The sequence below is a fragment of the Purpureocillium lilacinum genome, assembly GCF_023168085.1.
Source record: "Purpureocillium lilacinum CBS 284.36 DNA, scaffold_2, whole genome shotgun sequence".
Lineage (NCBI taxonomy): Eukaryota > Fungi > Ascomycota > Sordariomycetes > Hypocreales > Ophiocordycipitaceae > Purpureocillium > Purpureocillium lilacinum.
The window spans coordinates 3775961-3792589 of NW_027072112.1; the positions used below are offsets into that span (position 1 = coordinate 3775961).

The 16629-nt window shown below is 60.7% G+C and overlaps 5 protein-coding genes across 5 annotated transcripts; 2 read left to right on the forward strand and 3 right to left on the reverse strand.

Annotated features, from left to right (window-relative positions):
* Positions 1–62: 62 nt before the first annotated feature.
* Positions 63–1711, reverse strand: PLICBS_002896 (uncharacterized protein; the record flags this gene model as incomplete). The annotated part of the gene is made up of 7 exons (XM_018322608.1): positions 63–188; positions 243–725; positions 786–1124; positions 1178–1257; positions 1340–1412; positions 1537–1584; positions 1694–1711. 7 exons carry the CDS (start codon positions 1709–1711, stop codon positions 63–65), a joined length of 1167 nt encoding a protein of 388 aa, XP_018177838.1.
* A 1157-nt stretch (positions 1712–2868) lies between these two features.
* Positions 2869–4215, reverse strand: PLICBS_002897 (uncharacterized protein; the record flags this gene model as incomplete). The annotated part of the gene is made up of 1 exon (XM_018322610.2): positions 2869–4215. One exon carries the CDS (start codon positions 4213–4215, stop codon positions 2869–2871), a length of 1347 nt encoding a protein of 448 aa, XP_018177840.2.
* A 3848-nt stretch (positions 4216–8063) lies between these two features.
* PLICBS_002898 (uncharacterized protein) lies at positions 8064–9982 on the forward strand (the record flags this gene model as incomplete). Its single annotated transcript, XM_018322612.1, has 2 exons — positions 8064–8233; positions 8293–9982. 2 exons carry the CDS (start codon positions 8064–8066, stop codon positions 9980–9982), a joined length of 1860 nt encoding a protein of 619 aa, XP_018177842.1.
* Positions 9983–10112: 130 nt separating this feature from the next.
* Positions 10113–11176, reverse strand: PLICBS_002899 (uncharacterized protein; the record flags this gene model as incomplete). Its single annotated transcript, XM_065600100.1, has 3 exons — positions 10113–10786; positions 10863–11058; positions 11114–11176. 3 exons carry the CDS (start codon positions 11174–11176, stop codon positions 10113–10115), a joined length of 933 nt encoding a protein of 310 aa, XP_065456172.1.
* Positions 11177–11843: 667 nt separating this feature from the next.
* PLICBS_002900 (uncharacterized protein) lies at positions 11844–12885 on the forward strand (the record flags this gene model as incomplete). Its single annotated transcript, XM_018322614.1, has 2 exons — positions 11844–12250; positions 12345–12885. The coding sequence occupies 2 exons, from the start codon at positions 11844–11846 to the stop codon at positions 12883–12885; spliced, it is 948 nt and encodes a 315-aa protein (XP_018177844.1).
* Positions 12886–16629: the final 3744 nt, after the last annotated feature.

Here is a 16629-nt window from a genome sequence, read left to right on the forward strand (position 1 = left end):
ATCATCTGCGCTGGCAGCTAACGCCGAACCCGCTCCATCACGTTGCATCCATGCCGACTCCCTTAGTTCGTGGGCGGCTCATCGTCCTCTGGCTGGTCAAACAGGAAGTTGGCAGCCAGCTCCTCGTTCTTATCGCAGGCAAAGTAGGCCTGAATAGCCTGGTCGCGGTCGAAGCCAAGTCGACATAACTATTCTGCGTTAGCCCCGGCACAGCTATTTTGGTCCATGTCGAGTCAACTCACCCGCTCGATAGCATCGCGCTCTTCCTCCGTCACCGAGACAGCCTGCGCGCCAGGAGGCAGGGGAACATCGTCGTCTGCATCCTCGCCGAGCAGCTGCAGGAATTGGTCGGGATTGGACGCAATCAGCTGGGCCAGCTGGGGGTTTCCGGCACCAAGCTGTTGCAGGATGGGCTCGAGCATTTGCGGTTGCTGCTGAACAACCTGGCGGAGCTGTTGAAACTGGGCGTTGTCCCTGAGGAAATCCAAGTTACCAAGATCACCGCCCTGGCTTGCCGTGGCGGCTGCCGCTGCCGCTGCCGCAGCGCTGCCGCCGCTACCTCGGGTCGCACCACCGCTGCCCTGTTGGGCCGCCAGATCGAACAGGTTGACGCTTCCGTCGTCGTCACCGCCATGAGCCGGTGCCGTCTGCGAAGGTGCGCTGCCAGCAGGTGGGGCCGCGGCGCGACGTTGTTGCTGTTCCTGCTGGATATTGTCGGGGATACCCTGGGCAGATTGTCAGATACACATCAAGGTCCACGTCCCCATATGTTCGCCACCACTCACATTCAGCAAGTACTCCACAGCGCGGTCGGGGTTGTTGAAGGCGGCGCGCATAGCCGCCTCGATCTGGCTTCTCTCGAAGCCCATGGCCTCCATGCTCGCGATGGCCTCGGTGCGCTCAGCACCCATGGCCAGGCCGGACGAGTCGCCAGCGCCGGCAGAGGCATCGGAGGCACCGTGAGGGGTGGGCGTAGCCGGGACAGCAGGTTGCGCAGAAGAGGACTGGGCGGGCGCGGCAGGGACAGTAGGCGTCCTCATCCGGAGGGGAGTTGCGGGGGCCGCAGCAGAGGCCTCGGCGGCGGGGGCTGGAGGGGCAGGAGACGGGGCAGGTTTCTCCTTGGGCTGAAGAGCTCGTCAGCGGCAGAGCCGTGAAGTGGTGTCAGTTATCGACGCACCTTGTTCACCATGCACACCACGAAGCCCTTCTCCTCGATGTTGTAGGACTGGACGGTCTCCTCATCCTTCAAGATCTTGCCTGAGAGCAGGTCAGCACCAACAAACAGCTTCCCCTCCGACAGATAGGCTTTTAAGGCATCGCGAGGAGCGGTGCGGCTTACCGGAGTAGATGAGCTTCTGGTGCTTCGGGTCCCAGCCCTTCTCGCCCGAGATCTTCTCCTTGACGGCGGAAATCTGTTTCGTTTTGTAAGCATCAAGCTCGAGGGCGCGCGGGGCCACGCAGCGGGGGGCTCAAGGAGGCGAAGGCATCGTGCGAACGGCGGGCAGGCGTTGGGTTGCGGAAAGGGCGTCAGCGTACCAGATCGGAGGGCTCGACCTCGAGGGTGAACTTTTGCTGCTTCAAGTCCTGCACAGGCAGCGGCGATTAGCCCAAGCTCGACGACGGGCGACATGGCATGGTGTGGCGGCGGGGTGTGGCGGCACACAGAGGCGGGTTTGGGGGCGCGGCAACATACTCTGAAGGTGACCTTCATGGTGGATAGAGGTTCGTGCAGCTGGACGGCTGCGGTGCGGGCGAGGGGGTGGCAGGTAGGTGCTCTGGATGTGTCGGATCCAAGAGTTGGATGGGGGTTGAAGGAAGCGAAGGCGCAACGATGACGGAGGCAAAATGCTGGCGTCGATGTTGAGGCTGGATGGAGGGTCCCGTCGGTGTTGTCAGGCTCTTGGGTGGGGTCGGTCCACGTCGGTCGCTTGGAGGAACTGGAACCTTCAGCCTGGAGGGCCCCATTGCCTCCTCTCTACTTGGTAGGGAGCGGGCGGGCGGGCGCGTCGACAGCCCAGGCGCCCAGCCCAGGCGCCCGGGCGGCATTCATCACCCCCGTCACTGCCTGGGACCCACTGGGCTGGCAGCAGCACCAGCCCACCTGGGCAGGCTTGGGCAGACAGCAGCTCGAGCTCTGAGGCCACGCCGGCACTAGGTCACTCGTCATCGTCACTGAGGTGAGGTCGGGTGGCACTGCGAATCATCCATTGCTCAACGATTCACTGGCACCAGCCGTGGCTTTCTGGTCGCGCGCGACTCTTCGTCGCCATCTAGCATTCGTACCGAGTACTCAAGCAGGTACCTCGCCTGCACCAACCCCCCGTCCTCGCCTTGAGCCTCGACGCTGGCTGTAGTACTGCGCCTGTCCGCTGTCCTTTGCCCGCGCCCAAGTACCAGCGCACACCAGCACAGCTCACCTCTCACACCCATGGCAGATCACATGGCGTCATCCGACTTCCGACTTCCAACAACAATGGCTTGCCCCTCTTCCCGCTCGTCTCTCGCGTACCCAAATCGCGCCTCATCCCATCACCAGTCGCAGCTTTGATCACATCGGCAGCGGGAGTGCCACTGTCATTCATGAAACTGCCTTGCGGCGTTGCTTGTCTTCTCATATATAGCTACCGCGCGACGACTGACCAGGGCCGCCCGTCGTCCACGTACAGCCAGCCACCTAGGTATCGCATCTTCCCTCCTCTCTGCGGGCAGAAGCTCGCGCCTTCATCCCCTGTTTTTTTCTTCACTCCGTCCTTCCCCCATAACAAAGTAGATCGTAAGGCATCGTCGTCATCACAAATCAGTCGCTGGTCATGCTCCGCAGTCGTACAGTTCGCCCCATCGTCCGAACGTTGTCGCATCCGGCCTCCGTCACCTTTCAGCCTCGCCGCCGCTACCCGTTGCCGCCAAGCTAGCTTGCATTCCCGGGTTCAATAGCCAGTCGGGGACTGGAGGAGTCATCTTCCTTGCGGAGTTGGCCGCCTCCTCTTCCTCGGGCAATGCGCTTTGCCTCCCCAACTTGGCGTTCTCGAGGCTCGTTTGACGACTCAGCGGGCTACGGCCTGTCTGCAGGCTGCTGCTGCGCATGCGCTTCAGCGACTGCCTGCTCTCTCTCCGAGTGATCACCTGTCCTGCCTGGGGGGATGCCACGACCGACGTCCCAGGCATGGCTACTGGCGGCGGCGTGGGCGAGTCAGACCGGAAGAGAGGGTGGATGTGCAGTTCACTGGAGGAGCTGTTGCGTGCTTCCTCCATCTGCGAGAGAGTCGAGGCGCTGTAGCTTCTACTTCGGCGCAGGGTTGGGGGCGGCTCCAAAGGCGACCCCTGGGGATCCAGCATGTAAGCCGCAGTCGGGCTAGCTGGGATCGTCTCGAGGCCACCAGGCGCCTTGATGGTCGGCGACGACATCTCTAACACAACTTGACGGTTGTGTGTGTCGACAGAGGACGTGTCCCAGGAATCAAAGGAGTTGTCGCCGCTGCGCCTCCGGGGAGCCGACTCCGGCGACGCCAGCCGACTCTTCTCTCTCAGAGACAGCAGCCTCTTGGTCGACGAGCTTGGACGGATGGCCTGCGAGACGGTGGACCGAATGGTCCCTATTGTCGACTTAGTCGCCGTGGACGGTGATGAGCCTTTCCGCTCAACGTAAACCTCATCCGGTGCTTGTTTGCTGCTGATCGGACTAGTCTGGCTGTACCGAATGCCTTTGACCCTAGTGTTGGGGCTCCTGTGGCTTTCCCCGTCGGTCTCGGACGAGCTCCCGGATGCAACCCCTCGAGACGAGACGAAATGCATAACTAGGAACGCCAGCTGAGATACAATGGCAAGTGCCAGGATCACAGCAGAGCCAGCCAATATGCTGCTCTCCCATGCAGCAAGCCCTGCATCAGCGGCATCCTCGGCGGCCGAGTTGCTCAGGCATGCCAAAGACGCAGCTGATGCGGCAGCGCCGAGGGTGCAGGAGGCAACCTGGCTCGCAAGGGCAATGATAAGGCGTCGACCCGACAGAGTCTTGTTGGGCCAGAAGAGCCGAGATGCCGCTAGCCAACCAAGAACAATCAAGACGACGAACTCGAAGGTTGCGGCTACCGCTGCCGCATTCTTTGGTGTGGACTTGTGGTCGAGGCGAACGCTGATGGCGATCTGGAGACCGATGCCAATGATGGTGAGCAGCACTGCCAAGGCGCCGCTCAGGATGAAGAGGATAACGCGAGCCATGGCTGGGCTCAAGGCCTGTCGGCAGTCGACGAAGCTATGCGACGAAGCTTTGCGCCGAAGGCCAGAGCCGTCAAGTGCGACCAGACGTGGATGGTGTAACGGTCAATGACTGCGGGAAAACGACGAGGACCTTGGTCGCAAACGACTGGATGACGATGTAAAGGGTTTTCCCACGACAAAGACGACAACTGGTCGAGTATATGAGTCAATTGTTATTTCAGTAGTTGTGGATTTGGCTGTTCCCCAAGTGGGGGCCGTTGTTTGTTGTTTTCGTTGCGGCTGGTGATGGCGGGACTGACGGAGGGCTCCGCGAATATTGGGTGGGATGGGTGGGCTCGCGGACGAGTAGAGAAGTGGAAATAACGTAAAGACGGAGGAGGAGTGTAAATGAGAAGCGAGCGACGAGAGGTCAGTATGGAGTTGAGGGGCTCGACGGTCGCGAAAGTTGGATGCTTGGGCACGCCGGGAATTTGCGAGGAGGTCCGCTTTAGTAAGTCCTAAAGCATCTCTCTCTCAAGTTCTCTCACACACACTCCCTCTTCTTGTTTGTGTCCTGGAGGCTGCCCTGGTCGTCGGGGAGTTTTGGGAAGGGGGGCCTGCGAGGATGGGTCCTTGTCTGGGTCAACTGTGGGGGAGGGTTGGGAGGTGTGTTTCAAACGAGGGTGCGCTTCAGCACAGGAGGAGGGCGCAGGGTTCAGCAACTGATTGTATTCGTGTATTCGTGCAGCATGGCGCTGGGCACGAGCGTTGATGTCGCCTTGTCGGCTCCCCGCGGCGGTGGAATGCATCAGAGATTGACGACAGCCACGGCCGGTCCTCTCTCTGCGAGATGGGGTGGTCGTGCCCGTGGGGGAGCCCGGCATTATGAGGACGACACGCGAAGGAGGGGGCCAAACTGCCGTGTCATCTCTTTTCCCTCATGCCCGCTCGCTCGTTCGTCCTTTTTCACGCGTCGCGACGCACGTAATCTATCGACGCAAGAAAGAAAGTTGGAGCTACGCTGGCTGGACGCGTCCGGGCCGTCGAATGAACGAGCGCCGGGCCCTGCGGCAGCAAGGAAGCTGGGGCGCATTTTGCGGCAGCTGGCGAGTCGATGTTGCTCGCAGTAGTGCCGTGATCCTTGTGCCAGGCTCGAGGCGGCCGTAGTGCGCCGAGGAGGAGGGTCAGCGGCGACATGTCGTTGGTGCGCTGGGCAGCTTGGTGGAGGGCTGGGAGGAAGCCGGTGCAGGAGAGACGGGGCCGCATTGAATCCAGGACCAGGATGCCAGGGTTCCGTACGCCCTCCGCCAGCCCGCCAGGGGAGGGTGTGGAAGCAGGAGACGGTGCCTGGTTGACCTCGAGGTTGCGCGTCCTGGATCTTGCTGCCGGCGCTGAGGCTGAAGCTGCAGGACGAAAAAGCCCGCGCTGCTGACGGGCTGGTGGGCACTCATGGAGTGAGGGCATTGATATCGTGCTGCAACCAATTACGCCACACTCACATCGCCATTGAGCCGGCAAGATGAGGGGATCGAACAAGCCGCGCCAGTACGCCATCTCGCCCTAGCTGGAGCAGCATGGCAGGATTTTTCTTCCGTGATGGAGCGTTGGTGGTGGGCACACGCCGCCACAGAGGGGCCACGGGCGTCGTTGGGAGGGTCCCTCCTTGCCTCCTCGGTGATGCCACCTCACACCAGGGAAAAGTCGGGCGCAGAAACGTCGGCAACAAAACACAACATCGAGGCGAGTCAAGAAGCCCGAGCCTCGAAACCTGGCGTGGGGGGGCCCCGTCCTTGCCGTCCAAGACCACGTTGCCGGGCACACGCCTCCCTTGGCTCGGGGCCGCATTCCAGAGACAGAACAGGATGGTGCGCATGGACAACGGGTTGAGCGGGTGTTTACAGGTAAACAACCCGCTCGGGTAAGACTAGTTTTACTTGCATAGATTTGAGTGTTTGTCCCGTTCCCCGTGTGCATGAATGAGTTGTCGTGGTCCTCGTCGAGGCATCGAGGCGTGGCATGGGGCGGCGACAGCTCACTTGCAAAGAGTGCAAGTAAGCGCTGACTGACTCGCACTTCCCGCCAAAGGCTGCAAGAACCCCTGGTGTTCAGGAATTCGCAGGGCTATGTGAGAGAATGCCCCCGTGAAGAGCACCGAGCACCAACACCAGGCGGCCCTTGTCGTGCAAGCATGTCGCTCTCAAAGTGCTGTTGGGGTCCCTGGAAGCCTGGGCAAAACGGTCGTGCGAACGGCGGGCCCGATTCGTCCGCGGCACTGCTATTCTTGGTCTGCAGGCAAAAATGCAGCGAGACGCAGGGGTGTGGTGGAACTGCGCGCAGTGTGCAACTTTGTACTGTATGCCGGTGCCTATCTTTCTGCAGAGTCAGGCAAGAGGCTCGAGATCCCGTCTTGGGCTCACGAACGCAGTCGAATTGGCGCCAGCTTTACAGCGCCGATATCCCCTCAGAACCTGCAATCATGACTTTTTGTTGACACTTTCCTGCCAATCTGGGACGACGCGTCCTGCCCCGACGCGTTCTCGAGGGAGGGGGCGTCTGACTTTGATTAGCGCAGCCGTTCGTCAATGCATACGACCTGGGGTCACGCACCTCCATCTGCGATCGAAATCTGACCACCGAGCTTAATTCTCCAACGTCATCGGGACGGCTTGAGACAGTGACATGCAACGCTGACAGCTCACTCGGTACCTGTTCCATCGCAATCATGGCTCCAGCAGATGGTTACTGGGGAGGAAGCCCCATGACGATTGGTGTTACCGCATGGACCCGTTCGCCGATGAACTTGATGGACTGGAGGGGCATCTGAAACTGCAACGCACGGCCACGCCGGGGCGAGCAGGCAAGCTCCTGTAGTAGTACAGTATTCCGTGGTTGGGCCACAAATCTGGCATCAGCGTACGCTAACTGCAGCCGCTTTGGGGCTGCAAGACTCCGCGACTCGTCGCGCTGCGATTCCGAGAGCATTGGCAAGCGGGTGGCCCGGGATAGGAAGAAGATCGTCTGTTTGGGGTGCAGCCCTTGATGTCGGGTTCGGTTCCAGGAGTGGCTCGGGCTCGGGCTCGGGAGGTGCAGGGTCTCACGATGCGCGCAGTGCACCCTTTCTTTTCTTTCCGTGGGTTGGTGCCGTGACCATCACAGCCCGATGCAGCAATATCATTTCGATTTGGTAGGAGCCACCGGGCCCCTCCATCATCCGTGGATGGCAAGTGACACGCGCCCTCGCTGCCGTTCTGGGACGTCGGCTGCCCGCCTCAGGCGAGGCGAGGCGAGGCAGGTGCCACTTCGACTTACACGGAAGGGGCGATCCGCGCTCTCCTTGTCCTGTGCTTGAACGCCAATTGCCTCCCTCGCCCTTCTTTGCTTCCCTTGCGTCTTGGATTCATCAACGCTTCCAAAGCACAGCTGTCTCGGTGGCGCATCGAGCAGTCGGCGTTGCCACCGCGAACACGGCCTTACCAAGCCCTCAGGTGATGGGTGCAAGCGAGACCTCGCCGATGACCAAAGTAAACAATGTCCACAGCAACGGAATCTAAACAGACGGACGCTATCGGGCGCCTGTCTCGATTGAAAAAGCAAAATCAACAGATCGGCCGCGTGTCTCAGGTCTCAGCGCTGCCCGCTCGCCTAGCGCAACGTGGGGAGCGAAAGGGCGCCGAGCTTAGCACTGAATCTCCGGACTCGTTGACATCATGACCTTGCTCACTCCTCCACAGCGGCGCCCTACCCTATAGCCATTGCTGCCTTCCGGAACGGCGGCAAGATAGACTCAGCAACATCTCGTTGCGTATCTCATGCTTCAATGAGTTTGGACATACGACCTTTCGCACAAACAGCAGTCACAATTCTCCAAAATGGGCGGGCCACGAGTCATCTATTGGTTCCGGACGGATCTGCGCTTGCATGATTCCCCAGCACTGCAGGCTGCTCTCGACTTAGAGCCCGCCGTCCTGTGGCCCATCTTCACCTGGGATCCTCACTATGTCTATCGAGCCAGAGGCGGACTCAATCGGTGGCAGTTCCTGTGAGATGCTAGAACCCCAAAGTTTTGTCAATGTCAATGACTGACTAGGCCCCGCGCAGCTTGGACTGTCAACACGACCTCTCCCAGTCGTTGACAAGACTCAATTCCAAGTCAAAGCTGTTTGTTCTCCGTGAGGGGCCACAGACGCTCTTCCCTAAGCTATTCAAGGCATGGAATGTCACGCACCTCGTTTTCGAAAAGGACACCGACGCCTATGCGCGGGAGCGCGACAGGGTTGTTGTCGAGGCGGCTGAGAAAGCAGGCGTCAAGGTCATCACCCGCTCAGGCAGGACGCTCTGGGATAGTGACGACATTGTCGCCAACCACGATGGGAAGCCTACATTGTCCATGTCCCAGCTCCAAGCCGCAGCAAAGAAGATTGGAAGCGTCCCACGTCCCATCCCTTCCCCGAAACACCTGCCCGACCCGGGCGAGATGCCAGTCGATTTTGACCAAGACCAACCAGACACCAAGCCCGACTTCAACGCCTCTCGCCGCACCGAGAAAGATAGCGGCTACAGCAAGATCGCAGGTCCAAAGGGAGATTTCGCAATCGAGACCATGAAAGAGTTGGGCTTTCCGCCCGCGACCACGCCTCACAAGGGCGGCGAGAGTCTGGCATTAGAGCGTCTCGACGCCATCATCAAAGATGCCAAGTACACGGCGACGTTTGAGAAGCCAAAGACCAGCCCTGCCCAGTTCGAGCCGCAGTCCACCACCTTGCTTTCGCCGTTCCTCCACTTCGGGGCACTCTCGGTGCGGGAGTTCTATTGGCGTGTACAAGATGTCGTTGAGGAGTACGGCAAGGGTGCATCCTCACCGCCCGCGAGCCTTACTGGACAGTTGCTATTTCGCGACATGTACTTCGCCGCACACGCAGCGATTGGACAACCTTTTGGCCAGACAGCCATGAACCAGTATTGCAGATTCATACCATGGCATCTCGCATCGAAAAGGGATCCGGCTACTGGAATAACCACCGGAGAGTACCACGTGGATTCAGAAGAGGCAGAAACGTGGTTCAAGAGATGGCGAGCTGGCGTGACGGGATTCCCCTGGATTGACGCACTCATGCGCCAACTTCGCGAGGAGGGCTGGATCCACCATCTCGGGCGTCACTCGGTCGCCTGCTTTCTCACCAGGGGCGGGTGTTATGTCGACTGGGAGCGCGGAGCCGAAGTCTTTGAAGAGTGGCTTCTCGACCACGAGCCAGCCTGCAACATTGGTAATTGGCAGTGGCTCTCCTGCACTGCCTTCTTCTCGCAGTACTACCGCTGCTACAGCCCCATCTCCTTTGGCCAAAAGTGGGACAAGAACGGCGATTTTATCCGACGTTGGGTGCCGGAGCTCAAGGACCTCAACGCCAAGTACATATACGAGCCGTGGAAAGCGCCGATCCAAGACCAAAAGAAGGCAGGCGTGCGTGTGACGGGCGACGGGCTGTCGTCAGACGACAAAGGCACGTATCCGAAGCCCATGTTTGACTTTTCGCACCGCCGAAATGTGTGCCTCTCTGCCATGAAGACGGCGTACGATGTTGGGCTACATGGAAATGACGAAAAGGTCCTGGACGGCACGTGGAGGGAGTTGTTTCCCTCCCCAGACGAGTCTGAGGTGCGCGGCGAGTGTGAGAGCGACGACGGGGAGAGGGCCGATGAGGGGGACGAGGGTCCCGATGCGGAGACGGGAGACAAACGGCGCCACAGCAAGGACGGCACCGATGGCGCGGCAAAGAAGCAGAAGAAGTAGACATCCCTCCAGGAGAGCTCGCCATTCCTAATATTTTGCTGGCAAGCTTGAATACTTCGCCTTTGGGTTGTATATGCATCGATGTATGAACCAGACCGCCCGCTCTGCGGAGAAAATGAAGGAAGATGTATCAATACTCCGCCCTTGGATCTGCCAGACGCGACCATTCCATGGCCCAGCGCCGTCGATCCTCCGGAGAAGAACCCTCCTGCTCCAGAGCCATCTCCGACAGATGGCTGAATATGTCCTGCCTTCCGTTGCACGCCGCCGCGTACAGGTGCTGCTCGGCACCCTTGCGGTCCGTCCCCCTCAACATCTGGCCAAGCTCCACGTCCGCCTCGGGCAGGCCCGCCGCAGCAAGCGCCTCCAGGACCTCCGTGGCCTCGTCTCGCCGGCCCAGCTTGAGGAGCGCCTTGCCCAGGCAAAGCTCGCAGTGCGGGCGCCACTCGAACCCCAAGGCGCCGCCGACCTGCAGCGCGCGGCGGAGCGTCGCGACCGCGGGCTCGAAGCGGCCCTGCTCGAACAGGAGCTCGCCCTGGGCGGTGAGCGCGTCGGCGTCCGCGCCGGCGGCCTTTCCGTCGACGAGCCGCCGGAAGCGCTCCTCTACGGGGCGCAGCGCGGGCATGCGCCCGAAGGAGCCGGAGCGGATGAGCTGCCGCGCGAGGGAGAGCGTGGCGGCGCGGTGGCCGAGCGCGGAGGCTGAGGCCCAGAGCGACGTGGCGAGGGCGTCGGCGCTGCGGGGGCCGCGGATCTGGCGCATGATGCAGGCCAGCTGGTGAAGGGTCTCTGCCGGTATGGCATCGCCTGTAATTGGGATGAAAAGTAGTCAGCACCTCATGTTGCCTATGGATAAAGATGGCGCCGAGGTTATGTTACGTACGGCCTGTGAGGGTCACCGCCCATGGACTCGCGCCGCCCTTGATCGCCGCGACAAACGCCTGCGCATGGCGGTAGTACTCCTCCGCGGAGAGGGCCCCGAAGGCGTCGCCGTTGCGCGCTACGACTGCCTCAACCGCGGAGAGCGGGATCTCGTCAAGGGTGAAGACGGGATTGCTCGCTGCCGCAGGGGCGACGACCTTGGGCGCGCGGGGAGCGGCGTAGCATCGCGATTGGTGTGCTGGCCGGTAGCACGGGAGGCGCGGCGCGGGAGTGTGAGAGAGGGGATGCGAAGATGTCAATGGCGGTCGGAGCCATGTTGAAGGTGATGATGAGGGCTGCGGTCGCAGTAAGAGACGGCTTGCCCTTGATGATGGCCGGGCTGCCATGCTGTGAAGTATCTGCTGGTACCAAGCAGAATGGAGAGGGAGACTCTACAGGACAGTAGAAGCGATTCAATTTCGAATGTTGACTCCCATAAAAAAAGCTGTTACTTGAGAGTCGATAAATGCCGATTAATGTTGAACGACGGCGCGTGAGAGACTCTCACAGGAGGTTGAAAGTGGTTGCAGGTCCCCCGTCGCGACACCCACCAATCAGGCTGGCGCCGTCGGTGAGAGGTGACCCGGCTCCACAAAATTTTTTTTTGACGTTCAGAAACCATCGGCGCGAGCAGACTGAAGATTGAGAAACCGAACTTCATTCACACGAGACTCACCAACCCTGATACCCGGACTCACGCAATTTCAACGGACGGGAACTGAGATAGCCCTCATACGGCCACCTTTTCGAGATTGAGATCGAGTCAATGCCCGCGACTTGCTGAGCAGTTCACCTCGGAACAAAACACATCGCGCCGACGCAACACCCGTCTGCTGCGCATTCTTTACCCATCCTCCTTCCTCGATTTCTCTCCCATAGCTACACTCTCTCATTCTCAAAGAGGGCCGGTACTCCGCCACCAAAGCATCCCGTCTCGCCCACCATGGTCGTCCAGACGCGCAAGCGAAAGGCCGCCCAGGAGCAGGCCAACGCCGCCGCCACCACCACCTCCAGCACCAGCACCGCCGCCGCGACGGCCAGCAAGAAGCAGAAGCTGCCCGTGCGGTCAAAGGGGGAGGAGGAAGGTGACATCGATGGAAAGCGACCCGGCAAGGCAGCCTCCAAGACGGCGAGCGCCAAGACGAGCAACGTGATCACGTTTGACGACGAGGGCAACGCGGACGGCGAGCTGCTCGTCCCCGCCGCGGCGACGGCGGCCAGCAAGGCCGAGGCCGAGGCGCAGGAGGAAGAGGACAGCGACGACGATGCCGCCCCCGAGGCAGTGTCTACGGTAAAGGCCGCGTCTGAGAGCAAGAAGTCGGCACAGGCGGCGCAGAAAGCCGCGCGAGAGTATGGCCCCCTCCCTGCTTTCCATCTCCCCTCTCCTACAACTGCCCAGCTGCATTGCATCATGGCATCGATACTAAAAGGGTTTCTGCTACAGGCACGCAGCAGCCGAGAAGAAGAAGCGCCAGGAGCGCGACGTCCTCCTCAAGAAGCAGGCCGAGGAGCGCAAGCAGGCCGAGAAGGAGGCCAAGGCTGCTGCTGCCGCCGCCGCGGCACCGCAAGACGACGCCGACGGTGCCCCGGACTCGGGGTCCGAATCCGGCAAGCCCGCCGCCAAAGCAGCGGCCGGAGGCAGGAGACGCGCAGAGAAGATGGAGATCCCGGACCTGCTACCCGACGAGTTCCTGACGGAGTCGTCTGACGAAGGCGACGACGACGGTGGTGACGACCGCGATGGCGACGGCGGGCGCAGGAAGCGGGCGAGAAACGTCGCGGCCGTGGAGAGGCGGCTGGCGCGGCAGGACAGAGGCCCGCGGGACGAGCAGCTCGGGTCGACCGTCTTCCGCGTGGGCAGGGTGGAGGACGAGCGCATGGCGCCCAAGGCCAAGGCCTACTCCAAGAGCACCAAGGAGCTGCTGCTCAAGAGGAACAGGACGCCGGTGAAGCCGCGGGGCGGGTTCCTCGCCGCCAAGAAGTGAGGGCGGCCCTGGTTTCTTCGTTTGTTTGTTTGCATGCTTGTTTGTTTGTGACGCCGGGGCGGGGGCTCAGGCAGACCGAGTTTATCGTGCATGACGGAGCGAGCATATACTTCAATCTATTTCATGCTGCAATGCAACAACCGCTCGGGACTGTATCTTGAGTCCTCCCTCCTCCGCGAGCGGCCGGACTGCGCCGGGCGCCCGACCCTCACCAGGACCATTTGTGGCCTCGCCAGTCCTGTCTAGCTGTGATGCACCCGAGCGGCCCCCGCAGCTGCAAGGAACAGTGGAAGCAATAATGGCGCCTGCGACGTCTGACCGTGGTATCGGGAATGACGCAGCCCTCTCACTCATACGTCGCAGCAAACTCTCTTTGGAAACAAAATCCGCGCACATCTGCTTGATGTGCACCGAGGAGACCTTGAGCTTTGTCCTTGGGCAATGCGACCCCACGGCCTCGTCACCCAGACGTACTCAAACATACCACTCCTGCAAGGGACTCCTTGAGGCGGTCGGTGTTGAGGCGAACCACCACAGCTGGCTGCACTGGCGGGTTGTCTGCCGGCGTGCCGTCGCAGTCCTGGCCTTCTCAGGCGCCAGCTAGGTCAAGCGGGTTGTTGCTGATAATCATGCCGCACATCCCTGCACGAAGTCGTATGTTGTCGAGCCTCGCCTCACTTTCTCTCGCATCTTGAGGCGCGTGCGGCGTCTCACGACCTGCTTCCCTACTTGCACGGTATTGGGGGAGGGGCAGCAGGGTTGCATTGGCGATGTTACAGTCCGTTGGAAAACGCCGACGCCGACGCCGACACCGACGCCGGCTCGCCCCAAGCAAGCTGTTGTGCGACGGCGACGATAGTGACTGCTGTATTACGGAGCATTTCCTCTCCGACGACGCAGTGCTGTCTATATTTGCCGCGGTATACACATCGTCCCCCGTCCATTTAGGACACGGGTGGCGTAACATTGATATAGACAAGTATCGTGCCCATTATAGCGTCGAGGCGTCGCGTCGGATCCCCTGGTGTCGATCCCGGGGCAGACGGGGCAAGTCCAAGTCCAAGGAGCCAGCGACTCAGCATGAACGGATGGCTGGGGATGTGTGCGAGCTGCTTTTCCGAGAACGCTCAGTTGAGGTAAACAACAACAGCCACTGTCTGGTGCGCCCGGACTGGCCCCCTCATGCTACTGGGAACGGCGCCAGCTGGCCTGGCGGGCATCATTTCTGGTTTCCCTTCTGGAAGCTTGCTCGTGTCTGGCGAAGCTCTGCAGACAGGGGTTATCCCCATTCCCCACCGGTCGAGCAAGAAGACGGGCAGGCCAACCTCTCGGCGGCCGAGCCGCTGCCCACCCGCCCACCTGATTGAGGGTCGTACCACTGACTCGGCCATGCGGTTTCTACGCTGAATGGGCCATCTCTGTGGTCGCCGTAATCCACCAGATTCGCTTCATCTCGAGCCATTACCGCCGGCGGAGATTACCGAACAATGGGGAAGCTTCACCACTCAAGCGCAAGTCTCTGCTGGGGATGTACGTGTTCTGTGCGAACTTACCGAGCAGGCGCCTTGATGCTTTACACGGCCTTCTCAGAGCTGCGGAGACAGCACCGGGGCTCCTCCACCACCCACTGGGCACCTTTCGTACTAGTAGTACTTGTGAATGAGCAGACTAGTAATGCGAAGTACTCCGTTGAGGGCAAGCGAAGCGGCGGTGGCTGGCTATGGGGCCGGGGATGCACAGTTGTCCGTTCCAAGAGAACCAGGGTCGTCAAGCTGCCAACGAAGACGCACGCCCTCTCATCCTCGCGCAAGTTCACGCGCTTGGATGCCCGCTATGCGGAGAAGAACCGTATGCGCTGCCGTAGGTTCCGGCCAATGCCTCCGCCTGGTGTCTCGAGACAGCAGCAACTCGTCGTCCGTACGAGTACGTCCCTCTGGGGGTCGAGAGATTCGTTGTGCGATGCCAGCCAGCACCTTTCGACGCTCGCATGAAGGAACCGCCGAATCGCGCCCAGCTAGCTCCATCTTCTAACGACGGTCTTCCCTAAGTCAGTGGTAAATTTGGTTGCGCCAAATCCCTCGTCAGCCGTTAGCACTTGACAAAAGTACGTCGCTTTCCACGGCAAACTGTCGTCCGTTACCAGCTTACTCTGACCCCTTCTTGCGACTGGATAACGACATTTTAGTCCAGTCTCATCTTCTGGTTCGGAAGTGGTAGGCCGAGCTGGTACGGCTAGGTAGCAAGCCGTGAGGTGTGTGCCTGTGGCAAACGGTGGTACCCCGATTGTCGGCCAACATCCTCCTGCACTGCCGACGCGCCCAACTTGACGGTGTGGTTGTCGGGTTCTCCATGATCTCCTCCGTATGTACTGCGTACTGCCGAGACAAGTCGACAACAGGCCGCAATGCGAGATTGGGATCCGGCAAGTGCTGCCTTTCGCATCCGATGCTGCCGCTGCGCACAGACAAAGTTTCACACATGCCTGCGCACAGCCATTTCACTCTTTGACCGGGTTTCTGGCTGGCGGTACTCTGGACGTACCCGTACATACTCTCTCCCATGTGTGCGTGTGCGATTGACGAACAGGCAGATACGCACCTGCGCCGGCAGTGGACCCGTGGCCCCCGGCGCCCACGATACCTACATCCATCCGTGGTCGCCAATCGCCTGGCCAGTCAAGGCACCAGCTACCGTTGACAAACAGCCTTGCTCCTTGTCGGCGGCGCCGCACTGGTGGGGGGGAGCTGCGGTCGATGGGTATCACTCTTGCGCCGTCCGAGTGGTTTGTGTTTCGCCATATTCATGCTGCTCCTGCAGCGCCATCGAACCCGTGGAGCCAAGCGCAACCATCGCCTACCCAGATGCCAGCGCGACCAGCCCCGCCCAAGCCAGCTGCAAACAAGACCACTCTGACGCGACAAATGGCCGGGTCTGAGACAAGAGATGAGCTCCTTTGTATGGGGCGGTGGTCCCCTGCCCACGGCGCCGTGGAGTGGAGGAGGCATCGTGGCTGTAGCGTGCGCTGTCGCCCGACTGCCATCGCTAGTACGTAGTCGAAGGCCACTCTTCAATTTTCCAGCATGAAGTCTGCTCCGCACTTGGTGGAACCTTGCTGTGGACAAGGCGCCGCCGTAGATTCAGAGTGGGCTCCGCCGTGTAAGTTGGCCTGCTGGGTGGAAGCTCGGGCCCGCCGCCATCCACGACTGTGGAATCGTGGATGGCTCGCCGACCAGCAAGGCAAAACCAGAATGTCGTCTCAAAGTGCTAAGAAGGCGTTTGACGCCGCCAGACCGTGATATCTAGCTCAGGCTGACTCGTCGTGTCAGCCAAGGTGAAGCGGGCCGGCCTCGTCACCCGCCTGCATAGCCAGTCCCTTGGTCACTTCCTGCCTGTGACACGGCAACCCGCCCGAGATGTACTAGGTCTCTGGACTTCTGCCGTCAGGACGGGTTCTGGATGCCCAGAACAACCAGCTTCCAGGAGATGTGTGAAGCATGGGCATATGTCGCTCCTGTAGGATGAAGTAGCGCCATTGCCAGCCACGTGGTGGACGACTCCCAGGTGGCTGCGGTTTCAGGAGCTCTCGAGTGGCTGGCTAGGTGAGACGCGGGGGTGTTGGTTGCCGTCGTATCTCCCGGGGCTTTGCATACTCCGTACTTTGAACAGCCCTTACCGATTCCTGCCTCGAACCATGCCCGCTCGATAATCGACCCGCGAGCTGGATGGTTGCCAAGGCCCCTTGCG